Source organism: Salmo salar, chromosome 20 (assembly GCF_965601325.2).
Source record: "Salmo salar chromosome 20, fSalSal1, whole genome shotgun sequence".
NCBI lineage: Eukaryota > Metazoa > Chordata > Actinopteri > Salmoniformes > Salmonidae > Salmo > Salmo salar.
In genome coordinates this window covers 51,924,426-51,940,208 of record NC_138310.1, presented here as the reverse complement: position 1 = coordinate 51,940,208, position 15,783 = coordinate 51,924,426, and the positions used below count along the sequence as shown (strand labels likewise).

At 41.2% G+C, this 15,783-nt stretch overlaps 2 protein-coding genes across 8 annotated transcripts in view; both read right to left on the bottom strand.

The window, feature by feature from the left end:
- Positions 1–1,920, bottom strand: part of LOC106580775 (ubiquitin carboxyl-terminal hydrolase 2) — a 46,507-nt gene extending 44,587 nt beyond the window's left edge. Inside the window, exon 1 of one of the 3 annotated variants that reach the window (XM_014162177.3) lies at positions 1,658–1,920. The gene's annotated coding sequence lies outside the window, so the exon portion shown is untranslated. Of the gene's footprint in view, positions 1–488; positions 637–1,657 lie in introns of those variants that run through there. The other 2 variants (XM_014162175.3, XM_014162176.3) reach the window with 2 other exon arrangements.
- A 473-nt stretch (positions 1,921–2,393) lies between these two features.
- On the bottom strand, positions 2,394–14,541 carry LOC106580774 (tubulin-specific chaperone cofactor E-like protein). 5 transcript variants are annotated; one of them, XM_014162171.3, is made up of 10 exons: positions 14,467–14,541; positions 13,126–13,244; positions 12,138–12,202; positions 8,956–9,189; positions 8,627–8,766; positions 8,250–8,431; positions 7,716–7,972; positions 7,272–7,398; positions 6,402–6,518; positions 2,394–6,138 (listed from the first exon to the last, which is right to left on the bottom strand). In XM_014162171.3, exons 2-10 carry the CDS (start codon positions 13,128–13,130, stop codon positions 5,754–5,756), a joined length of 1,512 nt encoding a protein of 503 aa, XP_014017646.1. In that variant the 5' UTR covers positions 13,131–13,244; positions 14,467–14,541; the 3' UTR covers positions 2,394–5,753. The 5 variants fall into 5 exon arrangements, with proteins under 5 accessions (XP_014017646.1, XP_014017647.1, XP_045559546.1 ...); XM_014162172.3 differs by having other exon boundaries at positions 8,956–9,129; XM_045703590.2 differs by lacking the exons at positions 13,126–13,244; positions 14,467–14,541 and having other exon boundaries at positions 8,956–9,129; positions 12,138–12,374.
- Positions 14,542–15,783: the final 1,242 nt, after the last annotated feature.

The following is a 15,783-nucleotide window of genomic DNA, read 5'->3' as shown; positions in this document are numbered from 1 at the left end:
CAGTATTTTAGATATCTATATAAAATATTTTTAAAAAGCATAATGACTGTTTGTTGTCAAATCCACAAAAATTATCTTCCTTGAAAATATGGTTTCAGGAAAAAAAAGATTTTGCCTGCCTATTTAAAGTCCTGTTTCAGAAATACTGTACTTGTTGAGTATCTTAATAATCCAGCACTTGCGTCCCAATATGGTCCAAACACACCATACCAACAGACCTGCGCCCCCACAACCCTGGAACAGCCAATGAAGTTCAATGAATAGGCCTAGCACAGCCAACAGACAATTAATAAATAGGTCTCAAGATGATTTTCTGAGTAATGTTATCCCTTGTCTCTTTAACAAAACAAAATATGGATAAGCAAAATGAAATAACAGTAGGCCTAGGCTTCAAACAGCCAATACCACACACAATGATTGTCAGGTAAAATAACAGAAAGGTACCCTTGTAAAAGGGAAACAAAGTGTAAATTGGTGGAGAGGCTCACCAGTGGCGTATCAAGCGAGCAGACAGAGTAGGGTGCTGTATAGGAGGCTGTGGCACCAGAGTGAGAGGAGCCAGGGAGGGATTGTATGAGCACAGCGATCCAGAATGCCAGAGATCAAGTTACAGAGATGGTAAATATAGCAGTTGCCTATGACCTCCACAGGTCACTCAACACTCACTGACATTCCAATTTGCTCTTAAAGGACTAGCATTAAGTTTTTTTTATAGGCCACGAATAGGCAACGCTGCGTAGGCCAGCAGCAACCACTGGGATGTGCCCTCTGTTATCTAAAGGTGTTTTCATTGTAAACCTACAAGGAATGGTAGTCAGTGAAATGTCCCCATACATTTAATCCAAAAGTGGAAAAAGACTAATTGAAATATCGTTTATATCTACTAACCATGGCTAGTTTTATATTAAATATATACATTATACTTCTATTATAATGGGTGTATGACACCATTTGGATACAAACAGGCAGCTATTGTCATAATTTGTGTTAGGCCTATTTTAAAAACGGGGGTAGTTCACCTGCAATATTACATAGTCTGGCTTGAAATGCATATCACATAATGGATAGTTGAAAGTGGTGAAAACTGAAACCCTGGGCTGATAGCTACTTTGAGTGCAGGGATGAGTGCAGGGATGAGCGTAGGTGTACGGGGGCGCGGAAGCAATAACATTACAGCTAGCTACTATCAGCGCCAAATTCAATGATAGCAAGCCTCTATGACACCGACCTAAAAAGTCAGCCAGAAGTTGTTTTAAGCTTCTATAGCAATTCATGAATTATCTCGATCAACGGTTATGCATTTGCAGTGGATGAAAGACTAACGGTTAACACACTAGGAGCTTAGCAGCTCCCCAAAATGATATACTGTAGCGGTAGGTTGGAACCTCGTACCACTCCCAGGGCAGGCAAGTTGGCTAGCTAGGCTAACGTGTTAGCAGAGCGTGCACGCGAACTAGTCAGAGCGCGGGCGTGTGTTTTATTTTAGAAGGGGCAGAATGTGACTCAAGACCACCGGTTTTTAGCTTAGATGCATTCATATTAAGAGATGAAGCATACACATATGAAGCATACACATTTGAGATAAACTATCCGAGTGGCAACAGAGCAACTGATCAAGGTTTGCCTGCAGCTACTGACCACTGCATTTTTCACTCACCCCAGTCCGAGATCATCCCGTCTATTGTCAGTCCGGCTGGCAGAGCGTCCCCAAAGTGGCTTCTAGCTAGTCTATCCGCGTCGTTAGACCACAATTCTGAATATCGGTATGCTGAACCGATAACATTTGACAGATAAAAAGAGCTAGATACTTTTCGCTATCTCTCCTTTTGCGTTTCAATTGTTTTTAGCTGACCCAAGTAACGGACGTTTCTCTTTAACTGTGACGTTGGTTCAGCAAATAGCTGTCGTGGATTGGTTTATTCTGGTCCACGAACGGAAAACCAGAGGACCGCCTCCCACACCGATCACCTTAGTGACGGACGTCAACAGCAAGCAGATCACCACACTGATTCAGGTCCACACACTCACATATGATCTGACATTGCTCACGCAACTGCTTGCAAATCATTTTAGATGTATCACAACTCCCCCTTGCGTCCCGTTGAGTTCTAGACTCTGACTCCCGTCGCTTGCCTTTCCTTTTTTCTGCTGTTTGTGGCCATGACCACACACGGCCGGGGGGGAAATAATCAAGTTTAAAAAAACGACAATCCAGAAGAGGGCAGTGTTGTGTCATGAGTGCCTGTTATGTCACAACAAAGCTTTTCTACTATCCATCTGGACACATAACCACACAGACATGTTTATACATGACATGGCTAAGGATAAGGATAGTGGTTGACACTTGAAAATGTTTGATTTGGAATTCAGTAATAACACATTCACACACCCAACACCATACAATATTTAATACATGTTTAATGCAAGATTCAATTAGATAAATTAAAGGTGCATGTGTGTCCCTTGGTTACAAATCCTTTAGTTTGTTTCACAGCTACCAAAGCTGATGAGAATAATTTAGTTATTTGCATTCTAGTTACTCACATTGCAGCGACCAATTGTCTTTTTTTTTGTAATTCAGCAGGGGGACAGATAATTCACATAATACAAATCATAAATCTACAATCTGTCATTGAATGTTTTATCACCTGTCCTGCCTCTTATGAAAATAATGGTTTAGAAGCCAACATAATCTTTAACATTATTGTAGCAGCACCTCTATAAGTCCCATGCCCTAAAAAAATGTGCCACATTTATTTGGATTTATAGTGTTGCAATGTATTTGTGCTGAAATGGGGCCATTTTTTTGTAACTTCCACCAATGCAATGGACAGTAAAATAACTGGGGCTGGAAACAATACCACAGACAACTTCATAATAAGCCAGCCTTACAAAACTGAGGCTGATAGCAATGACTGCATAGACAAGATCAATGTCTTCAACATCTCACAATCAAAGCAATAGTAGAATAATTGAATGCTACACTGTAGAAAGAACACTACTATTTATTCTTGTATGCATCTTTCTCTACACAGGTAAGTAATATGGAGTTCAGAGGGATTACATCAGTCTGCTCATTTACCATTCAAATTGCATTCGATCATGTAAACTCAGAAAAGCCATCAATGAATGATACATGTTCCATACTTATATTTATGCCACACAGATATACCTTTTCTAAACATTTGCATGTACTGTAGTAAGCACATTTGTACAGCACTGTTACATCCAGGAGGCAGACAATCAGAAAACAGTCTCTATACTGGTTGAACCCATGGAACACACAGATATCAGGTGTTTAGAATCATGCTAATTTCAATGTAGCTAGCTGCCCAGTTTACCTATCCTGTAATGGCTGAAATGGTCAGATTATTTTGCCACACGTAAACCCATTCCCTTCAATAAAACAGTAAGTGGTACGTTACTTTAGTATTCCTTTCTTCTTCTTCCCACATTTTACACAATGATGAGAATATACTAGGTTAGGTTGAATAAGAAGGTTTCGTACCTACAACAGAACAGCAGGAGATATATGTACTGTACCTGATTATTGTGGAGCTGCATAATGGCTTTATAAATTATTTGCAGTTCAGGATAGGCACTGACCCACAACAATGATAAATAGTTTTACTACTCCGGAACAAATAAACACATGAATGAATTCTAAAGCATTGGCTATCAAAGCCAGACAAGAGTGAGGTGGTGACATGGAATAGATCAAAAGACAGATCCTTCACACTAAAACCTACCTAGTGCACCAATTCAGTGTGTGCTGACACTACTAGGGAAAGCATATCAAACAAAAATAAAGAAAAAAATGTATTACAAATTTCTGCACTTCAAACATGTCAAACTCAAGCAGATATAAGTTGATAGGTTGATTCAGAATCTTTAAAATGTGCAACGTTTATGCTGATGAAACTGAAACAAAAAACATTGCAGTAAGAACTGGACGTCCAGGGAGCAATGGTTACAGGCTCAGATGACTGTCGCGTACCACTAGCCAATAGCTGATTCAATTTTCCTTTAAAATGACTGTAGTGTGCCACTCAATTTTCACACTAAGCAGTGGTGCCTACTGCCTACACTGAAGCATTATTTCAGAAACCACGGGAAGCCATTACATCTAGGCCTATGACATTATCTAAATGTACATGGAGCCACGGCTCCAGATGAATGTTTTATTCCTTTATATTTGATTAAATCTTTATCCCTTTATACAGTGCCACTCTCAGTAGTAACATTCATGCGTTAAGTGTGCCTGCCAGTGCATGCTGACTCCATTAAAGCATGAGTTCACTAACCAAAGGAAGCTGTCTAGACCACATAAAAAGACTAGGCCTGACGAAAATAATGGACCCTTACTGCTTATTACTATCTAATGGCAAAATACATACAACAAGCAATATAAAATATATTGCTATGGTCTAACGTTCAATCATTTGAGAGATCTAACTCTGCTAAGTGCATCTTCCAATACTTTACTGTCTTCCAAATCAGACAATGACATAAATCTAACAAATTCTGTACATTTCTGGGAAACAAGCAGCCTGGAAATTGGGATTTAAAGTGGCGGTGCCCCTTGGCTGTGAAGTACCAAGCAATGCCTTAGTTCTACTGGCCCAGCTACTGACCTAGTGACCTTTGCCCTCGCGATGACAAAAATAACACCAAGCATGAGCCTCTACACACAAGGAAAATGCATCAACAATGCAATGAATAGCACAGAGTTCATACAAATCTTTGGTGAACACACAAAGTCTCTGTCTGCAATAGACCTAAAATACTGTGGCTCTGGCACAGAAGCAAACGTGTCAATCGGTGTTCAAACGTAACCTAGACCTAACATGTACTGACGGTCCCAGACAGTGGAAGGATCCCCACGAAAGCAAAAAAACTGAACACAAACTACATAAAAACATACTTCGCAAAGGACATTGTCATGCAGCACTATATGGTACATCAATTTTTTTCAGTCAGAGGCATCAATAGCCTAAGAACACTACGGTACAACTAGCCAAAGAAAGCCAATTTGAAAACTCAAGGTGATTTGAGTTTGAATATCAAGTATCCTCCAAAAATACTAATCTTACTGAACACAACTTAGAATAACTAAACCTAACTTAGAATAACCCATCAAAAACTATGGCTCGGTCTTGTGAGGAAGTGGAATGACACAGCGCAATGAAGACTTCCGTTAGCTACAGTACAATCCCCCTAGTACACTCAAAACAGAGTCTGTGGCACAGCAGTATACCATATCCTTTCATCAACATCCTCTGCATACCACAGGGTATGCAATGGGAGATTGATTGTCTTAAAGATAAAAGATACACTGGTTGTACTCTGCAATATCTCCTGTGCTCCTCCCCCGAAGATAATACTTTTTAGGAGTCAAGGGCAGAGGTGCTACACCAAAACGAAGAGGGGACTCAGTCACACAGAATATGCACACCTTTAGAGGGCAGCATACAAGACACATTTGTTGTGATTAGTTGGTGTGTGTGCGTGTGTGGTGCAGTGAGGTGAAACACAACAAAGCCAGTTAGAATCAGAGTCAGAGTCGCTGTTATTCCTGATAGTGTGTCCCACACTGAATGTAGAACATAGGACGGGCGAAAGGAGGGGTGCAGGGAGCTCTTCAGACAAGATTAGGATGGGGAAGGGTATGAGCATAGAAATGTAATTACTAGAACTGCACCCCCTTCAAATCAATGTGCCATGATAGGTGGACCGTTCTAGTAATTCTATTTCTATGGCGGGGGAGTTAAGGTTTTGGAGTTAAGGTTTGATAGTGGTTTGGCAGTGGTGGTAGTCCCCCGGCCAGCCTTAGGCACCACCAGGAGTTCGTCCCCGTCCTGGATACTGTAGGAGTGGAGGGCTCTGGTGTGGTACTTCATCTCCTCCGGCCCAAAGACACACTCCTTGTCGATGTAGTAAAGACGCATCTGATTGGCTGACAGCTGCACCACTGTCCTCAGCTGTTTCTTCAGCTCGGCCACAGTCTGGTCCAGGCGGATACTCACCTCCGCCACCTTGTCCTCGCAGTGCACCTCCACCTTGGCGTGGCAGCGGGGTCGAAGGTCGATCTCAGCCAAGGGTTCCAGCTTCCCGTATTTGGTCACCAGGCAGTGGTACCTAGAACGGCAGGTATAGACGGGTTTAGCAACACACAAACACACTAAATATACCACAGTCATCTAGACTAAGCTGTTTAACATTACGGTTAGGTGAGGTTACAGTCATTATTTTTAACGAACATGAAGATTTTATTTTGAATGTGCACATTTTAATAGGCACCTGATACTACAATTAAGCCAGTAAAGTATGTGCCAAATCCTATTGAATGGATATATGCAGTCTCATTGGACCAGTTAAAGGTGTAGCATAGTGTGATATACCTGTAAGGTAGCTCCTCCTCTGGGTAGTCGACATGGTAACGGATGAAGAACCTCTCGGAGTCCTCTCTCTCCCCGTCCGTCACCACACTGCCATTGAGTGATGATACAGAGGGCAGGCTGCGAGGATAAAGGGTGAGCTTTTCACTATCTACAGATATATGGCACTGTTGCAGTATTGTGTGTGTGTGTGTGTGTTAACGCAATGCCACAGTGAGTACGTTTACATGCAGAGGAATAATTTGATATTAAACTGATTATGGCAGTAGGCAGATTATGCAATAGTCATGTAAACACCTTAGTCTGTTTAGCATAATTGGCGCAAGGTCAAAATCGAAGTACGCATACACCGATTTAAACACCTGCTTTTCTGAATAATCTTTCTAATTATTAGGACACATAAACAACTTAATTGGCGTTCCAGCAGTGTCTTTGATCTGCGCATTCGCAAGCCCCAGCAGAGCGAGCCTCCCTCGTTAGAGCGAGTGAAGTGAGTTCGGAACAAATTAGAAGTCGTTTTCACATACAAACTTTATATGTCCGAACTTCGGATGAAAATTGCCCCCCAAAAACAACATGGTGGCTGTGGTAGAATGTTTATTTCTGATTGGCGATGTTCTGCACTCATCAGAGTCCCATCAGGCAGCCTGATTTCAGATGTGTCCATGTGAACAGGGTGATTAGGGAAATGGTTATTTCCAACAAAGCATGTAAACATTTTAATCAAACTATTATATTCATCTGACATTCCACAATTATCACATTATTGTGTGCATGTAACCGTACTCAGCGAAAAATGATATCTTTCAACTATTTGTGTGTTGAGGTCTGTGTGGTTGCCTCACACACCCAGTAGCTCCCAGAGAAACTTACTGTGCTACCATGAGGCTCCGACGCTCCGTGTTGGTGTAGGTCTGCAGTAAGGGAATCCCCTGCAGCCTCACATCTTCCAGTTTAGGAAACTGGTTCAGCTTCTCTATGTCCTCCCATCGGTTAAGACCTGGCACACACAGAGACGCATAGGAGACCGCACACCCGCGCGCACGCACATAAGCACACACACCTTATTAAACACATTTCCATAAACAGTCAAACAGAATGATCTTTACATTTGTGCCCTGGCTCTGTCACAAACGGTTGAGATAACTGATGGTCAAAGAGGATAGATAAGATAGATAAGATAGATCAGAGAAAGTAGAGGGGTGTTAGCGATCAGGATGTTGGGTAAACTTCAAATATCAATCTCAAGAACTGAAAGGAGTCCAAGGACAGTTTCCAGTGAAGGACACAACCAATAGATTCTGCTCTGGTTGATACCTGAGTTGTGCAGATTGATGCTGCGTAGGTTGGGGAAGAGGCGTCGCAGCATTTCTTCTGAGTCCTGAATGGAGCTCAGGTTGCAGTTGGACATGACCAGAGTTTCCAGGCCGGGGAACATGGGGCCAATCTTGCGCACCTCGGCCCAGTCCTGCAGGTTGTTGTCGGTGATGTGCAGTAGGCGCAGTGTGGGGCAGGGCACAGTAGAGGCTGACACGGTGGTGTACTCATTAAGGCACAGGAACAGCTCCTCCAGCCTGGCGGGCAGGGCAGGGAGCAACACAAGGCTCAGTATATAGACCATTAACTTTTCTTAATGCTTCTACTGTAATGTACTGTTGGCTGCCTGCAACCTGGACCTCATGACAGATGACCACTCACTACTCTCTCCAGTCCACAATACTCAAGAAAGACACAAAATCCCTCTCACTGACTTAGGAAAACACGTATTTCTCTCTCTTGAGACGTGAACAATCAGAGTTGCCTTTGATAAAAAGGTGTTTTAAAGCAGTGTAGCATTAAGTTTTATCTTACTCAGGCATATCCCGTGTTAGTATGAGCACCGTGTTCCAGGACACTTGAGTGTTGTTGAGGACCAGGCGTCGGACTCGGGCAAAGGCCTTAGCACCGCTAGGCTCCAAGACAACCTCACTTAGCGGGTTGGAGCTCAGGTTGAGGAAGTCCAGGTTGGGGATGTTTGACACAATCTTACTGATCTGAAAGGAGTGGCTTGAAACTTAGTGTGACATCCTCAATATAATTATTCATACATACATGTAAATAGCTACAAGGATATGGGTGAGCTTGCATACTGGTAGAGGAATTATTGTACAAAGTTACCATAAAATGTACCCAATTCTTGTACTCAATGTTTCCCATCTTGGCAGAGTATCCTAGTTGAGCCTACCTACCTCATGCCAGTCCTGGAGCTTGTTGTGGGACAGGTCAAGCTCCATCACGTGGGCACAGAAGGCTGCGATCTCTCTCTGCTCTCCCGCATGGCTGATTCCACAGCCAGCCAGGACGAGCACACTGGGAAGGTTCAAACGATCTGGAGAGAGAGAGCAGAATAACTTGAGTAAACCAGGCGTATCTATACCACCGCTCAATCATCAAAATCCTCATCATCATCCTAACTGAGCTGCTGAAGAGGAAAGAACCTACTCAGGGATGCCAATGGCGTTTTTAAAACAGGGTTCAAATGGGTAAAACTGTGGATGGATCATATCGAAGACCTCACCTTTCATGGGCGAGCCTTGTGGGAGAGTTGGCACTACCACCACGCCCATGCCGGGCCCTCGGCGGTACGGGAAGTTCTCCGGGCTGTACTTCTCGCTGAGAACCTGCATGAAGGTGCGGCCCTCCTCCTCGGGTGGATCCACGGCCCCACTGTCCCACATCCCCTCTGGGTCGGCTGGGTCGCCGAAGTGGTAAAAGAGCCAAACACTCATAGAGGTTAGCCTGGCAAGGTGAGCTGGCTGAGACAATAGTGGAAGTCATTCACCTTCACGCCCACATCCAATCCCTCGGAGGGGCTCGGCCATCACTGACATTAGCCTGACCCGTTTCACCTTCTAAACACTTATGGTCATACAGTGCATTCGGAAACTATTCAGACCCCTTGACATTTTGTTACGGTATAGCCTTATTATAAAATTAATTGAATTTATATTTTTCATCAATCTACACACGGAGATGTTCGATCAGGTTCAAGTCCGGGCTCTGGCTGGGCCACTCAAAGACATTCAGAGACTTGTCCAGAAGCCACTCCTGCATTGTCTTGGCTGTGTACTTAGGGTCGTTGTCCTGTTGGAAGGTGAACCTTCACCCCAGTCTGAGATCCTGAGTGCTCTGGAGCAGGTTTTCATCAAGGATCTCTCTGTACTTTGCTCCGTTCATCTTTCCCTCAATCCTGACTAGTCTCCCAGTCCCTGCCACTGAAAAACATCCCCACAGCATGATGCTGCCACCACCATGCTTCACCATAGGAATGGTGCCAGGTTTCCTCCAAACGTGACACTTGGCATTCAGGCCAAATAGTTCAATCTTGGTTTCATCAGGCCCGAGAATCTTGTTTTTCATGGTCTGAGAGTCCATTAGGTGCCAAACTCCAAGCGGGCCGTCATGTGCCTTTTACTGAGGAGTGGCTTCCGTCTGGCCACTCGACACAATCCTGTCTCGGAGCACTACGGACAATTCCTTCGACCTCATGGCTTGGTTTTTGCTCTGACATGCACTGTCAGCTGTGGGACCTTATATAGACAGGTGTGTGCCTTTCCAAATCATGTCCAATCAATTGAATTTACCACAGGTGGACTCCAATCAAGTTGTAGAAACATCTCAAGGATGATCAATGGAAAGAAGACGCACCTGAGCTCAATTTAGAGTCCCATAGCAAAGGGTCTGAATACTTATCTAATATAAGGTATTTCTGTTTTTTATATTTAATACATTTGCAAACATTTCTAAAAACCTGTTTTCGCTTTGTCATTATGGGGTATTGTGTGTAGATTGATGACGAAAAAAAATAATTTAATACATTTTAGAATAAGAGTTTCTATACTTTCTGAATGCACTTTCCAATACATACCAGTCTTCACTGAAAAGTATGCTTTTCACATGCAACACATTCTATTTTCATCTACAGTATTTCAATCAGGAATGTTAACAGATTAGATCAACAACACATTCCATTTTCATCTACAGTATTTCAATCAGGAATGATAACAGATTAGATCAACAACACATTCCATTTTCATCTACAGTATTTCAATCAGGAATGTTAACAGATTAGATCAACAACACATTCCATTTTCATCTACAGTATTTCAATCAGGAACGTTAACAGATTAGATCAACTAGATTCTGGGGCGGCAGGTAGCCTAGTGGTTAGAGTGTTGGGCCAGTAACCTGGATAGAATTGCTGGTTGCTGGATAGAATCCCTGAGTTGACAAGGTAAAAATCTGGCGTTCTGGCCCTGAACAAAGTAGTTAACCCACTGTACCCCGGTAGGCCGTCATTGTAAATAAGAATTTGTTCTTAACTGACTTGCCCAGTTAAATAAAGGTTCAATTACAGTTACTATTTTACATGGTCATTCAGTTGATGCTGCTTGATATAAATGCCTTGGAGACAAAACAGCCAGAGCATAATAATATGTATTTCAATATGTACTTCAATATGTATTTCAATATGTATTTCAATATGTACTTCAATATGTATTTCAATATGTACTTCAATATGTATTTCAATATGTACTTCAATATGTATTTCAATATGTACTTCAATATGTATTTCAATATGTATTTCAATATGTACTTCAATATGTATTTCAATATGTACTTCAATATGTATTTCAATATGTACTTAAATATGTACTTCAATATGTATTTCAATATGTATTTCTCTATAAGAGGGAAAAGGAGGCTCAGTGATAATACTAAAGAAGGGAGTGACGGAGGGAGTCGTCTGTCCTAAAGTCCTTATCAGTAAAACGCAGTGAGACTTTGCCATTTAAACTTTAAAGCCCTCTGAACGCCTGAGGATAGGGTAGGCCTATCCCAGTGATTCTCTTTTTATGTACTCGAGACCAAAAACGAATGAATTGAAAAAGTGGATAGACTTCTGTTCTAACCAACTGAGCAGGCAAAGTGTGACATAATCCGGGAAACACTGATGACATCATCTGGTGTGCGTCATGTGATTTTAAACAGCTATGAGCAGGCAAACGTTAGTAGTGTTTGACTTCAAAACATAGAAACCGTCATTTTCAAATATGTTGATATTGGGGTGGTGCTAGAGATGATGAATGAGGTTGTCAAGTGTTGACATTTCGACAACAAAAAAGACAAAAAGAACGATATTCAACTGTGAAAAAAAACAACACATTTTTGAATGCCTCAGGTTGCTGGCTAGGTTGCTGGCTATATAAATAATGTTGAGGTTTTACTGAAATGAAAGTTATAGTATCATATTAAAGTACTTCACCAGCAGGTGTAGGTCACAGTAAACACTTTTCCACTTTTGCTTATTTATTTCAACTCCTGTTGTATACTCATTGTTTCTAAGTCAGTGTTTATGGTCGTCACTACGTGTAAATGTTTTATGTTCCACAGTGTCATATTGATAAGTACAAGAGAACGGTAATGAAATGCTATAGAAATATTACCTATGATGACATGTTCTTAAACAGTGGAATTTTCCTATATCTGTGATATTACAACAACCATAACAGGAAATGATAGATTACAGTATCCATAATATACTTATCATTGTACAAAACTGACACGTTATTATTAGGCTATTGACTAATATGATCAAAATGATGTCATTAACATACATGAGAGTGAGGAAAATAATAGCTAGTATAAAGTACAATGATAATACAGTAACAAGTGTGCTCTGTAGGCTAAGTGTCTTACCTCCAGCAATGTTCCTCTCCACCAGTCCACTATCACAGCTCATTGTGGGTTTCTGCAGAGAAGGCCTGTCAGAGGAACACAGTTTTTGGAATTGAGGGCCAGTCATGTGCTGGTGGGACGGACTTGCGAGTATCAAATCTCTCTTACTCCCATAGTTTGACTTCTAGATGGATAAACCTGTTTTGGCATGGACATTGCCATTGAGTGCTTACGCCATTTTCAAGTAGTCAACTGGGTGGGACTTCATATGGGTTAAAGGAGGATCACATGATTCTATCCAGGTCATCAGGATTGTACTCGTGAGCAAACATTCCATAACTGTAGGCGGCAGTAAATCGATAAACCTTGGCTTTATACCTGTTCATTCAAAACACACTCTAGGTGGCAGTATGCACCCTTTCAGTTTGTTTGCCAAAATGGACTACTTCAAAATAGAGATGCCTCAATGGAACCAAAGATATTTATAACTAACCCAAAATCTCATTTCCAATGGGAGCAAATTAAGCATAGTGGGCAGAACAAGCAAGGAGGTGGGCAGAGCCAAGCACGAGCTAGAGAGATCCTATTGACGTATTCAATCATGCATTTGCATATTTCCATTAGGGAACACCTTCTTTGAACAGTGTGCAATAACTCAATTTCCCATTGCATTCCTTGTAAACAATGCCATTTTTTTTATTTGTCAAAGGGTCAAGTCTACAAAGCTTAGTGCACTCTGTTCACAACAGATTGTAGTTTAGGGAACTTTAAACTGTATTGAGATTGGGCTTTTCTTCAATGAGAAGATCAGCAGAATGTCGGCCCAGTTCCATCTCAGTCCATGCTCTACAACTGCCGGCCACTGGGCTTCCTGTCCTCACCATATTTGATTGATACATCTGATGAAACATCTGGCTCCTTGTTCTCTGTGATGGCGCTGCCTGTGCGCACACAGATGCCATAATGGGACATTTATAAAGATGATATCTCTAGCGTTCTCAATGCTTACTCCATAGTGGCTGGCTGGGCAAGGGAAGAGAGGCTGAGCCCTCCTCCTTCAGACTTCTCTCCAGTGAGGGGCTGCTAGGTGAACAGGAGGGACACGCAGACACCACGTGAGAGTACACACTGGAATCAAAACAAACCATATGCAGTTATGCATGATATTCAAATGACATTAAAGAAATGTACATAAATATATATGGTAAATAGGCCTAGGCCTACTAACTATATTAGTTTGAGTGACAGAAACAATCTCAAACAGATATAATATTTGACTAAAACATAATCATTTCAAACCTTGCATACAATCACATGCTGTATCTCTCTATTATGCCTGGGAATACTTTGGAACAGATTTCCAAAATTAAAATCACTTGGGGCTGATTTGCTGGTGCTTTCAGTCTTTTATATCCAACATCGAAAAAATTGTTGGACATTTTGCACAGACAAACTGAGGGGCCAAATAAAATCAGTTGGGGAACCCTGGCCTAGGTTATGTCACTGACATTTTATCATGTTTTGTGAATAGCTTGGCTCTGATGAATATCAAGTGGCACATAAACTGTCCATAATATGGTGCTTTTAGCTTCAGAATAGAGGGAATAGAAGGACCAAATGACATATCTGAACCTCTGTTAAAAAGCTATGGTCATAAGAGAGGTTTATTGCCAATTACATTTCTGTCATTGTCAAGCCAAATATTATGTTTGTGCAATCCATGGCAAATACCTGTCACTCATTCTGTGAGAATAGCTATCTAGCTAATTTACAGCTCAGATTTTGCTCAAATTAAGTCTTTGATATACTAGCTAGTACAACAGTACAGCAAATGTACATAATGAGTACTGCAGAGAGCTAGCTGATAATATGCCAATCATATCAAGGACAATTACGTGCAGATTGACTCGAGCACGAAAAAGAACACGAAACAAGAACCGTGAACGGGCAACGCTACGTTAGAAAAGAAATATGTCAAGCGTGAAACGTATTTTATAGCGAGGATAAACGTCGAGGTTGATTACAACGTGATTTCATAAACGTCACACATAATCATTATGTACAATTTGACTGCTAGTTATCTGCAGGATCAGTGGTTTGCAATCTTGCAATTTATTACGATTACACTAGTACGATTAGCAAACCAGATTAGCTAACCAAAACGTTACATGTCATCTTCTCTACGAATGGTCAGACTGGTCCAGACTCCACACTCAGCATCATTGAATGACCCATGTAAAGACAATGCATCAACATCACACAACTACTATTGTCATCATACGATTGCATTAGCTAGATATAATCCAAAGCGATAGACATACATTTAATATTTTCGCATTTCCAAACTCACCTTTATTGACCTACTCTGTGTAAACGTCTTGTTGTTGATCCAGCTGTCATTGCCCCCCCTCTCATCCCGGAAATGACGTCACTTAATGAAACGTCTGGATATTTCCTTAGATTGTGGATGCGCAGCTTTGTACAGTATAGTACATGTATTTGAATACATCATTGGTAACAATAACCCATTTACAGTCATAGGTAATGCTACTATAGCTGACTAGACTTAACACTGGTAATGATGGAAAGGCTTGACAATCAGTTTGCTGACTAAATATGGTGCATGTCGGTATCTCTGCTAAAATTTGTTCAGGGATATACTTCCTTCTTTTCTTGCTGTTGCATACAAATACAAATGATGAATTAAGTTTGATGACTTTGACTGGGCAAAACCTAGTACATTCACTTGTTCATGACAAGTGCCACTGAAATTCCCCTGTCAATCACTTTCTTGCCCTGTCCTACACTGCTCTCTCATGGTAGAGAAGCTTGTTGTTTCGGTTCAATCTGAAGAGGCGCCATCTCTACTGAACATCCCAGCACAGTTTCATACTAGACGTAACATAGTAAATGTAAATTCGAGACACTCAAATGAGTATATTACTTTTGATACTGTATGTTATTTTTGTTATGGTTATATAAGGCAGATGGCTACTTAAGGCAAAAATTGAAAGGAGGATGGTTGGTCAGGGTGGATGTATAATGCAAACGTCTAGCAACCCAAATGGTGCATGTTCAAATTTGACCAACTTTTCAACTGTTTAATACTTTTTAGCTACTTTACACCTACTTAGCATGTTAGCTAACCCTTCCCCTTAACCCTAACTATTCGTAACATATTGTAGGTTTTGCAAATTCATAACATTTTTAGCTTTAGCAAATTCGTAACATATCATACGAATTGTAATTTGTAACATATCATACGAAATGGATGATGGAAATCCACAAATTACTACACCCATATGAAACGCAACATATCGTACTAAATGGAGTGTCTCGGATTTACATAAAGAATAATACAAAATGCTCTAAGACAAGATTGAACACCCTGGTGGAGTAGAAGAGAGCCAGGGCCTGGAGGGCCACCACTGTGTACTAAACACACTGCAGGCTCAAATGGTTGTTGCTGTTTTTGTTGTTAAGGTAAATTACTGTTGTTACAAGTGTGTAACAGAAAAGCTTCTTGGGAAAAAAACGACTACAGGAAGTTTCCTCCCACTGAGTGGTGTAAATTTGGCTCAACTAAACATTTTATTTTGCCACCTAGTTGGACAACAGGAAAGCTCTGTTTACTGAAAATAAGCTTCTCTGTAAGCATTATTAGAAG

Bases quoted from the DNA above. Each gene is read 5' to 3' on its own strand.
- LOC106580774 (XM_045703589.2), bottom strand. From the start codon at position 12,243: ATGACTGGCCCTCAATTCCAAAAACTGTGTTCCTCTGACAGGCCTTCT. The intron at 9,190-12,137 runs GTAAGACACTTA...TGTCTCAGCCAG, and splicing joins GGAGAGGAACATTGCTGGAG to CTCACCTTGCCAGGCTAACC. The intron at 6,139-6,401 runs GTATATCACACT...CTGCCGTTCTAG, and splicing joins GAGGAGGAGCTACCTTACAG to GTACCACTGCCTGGTGACCA.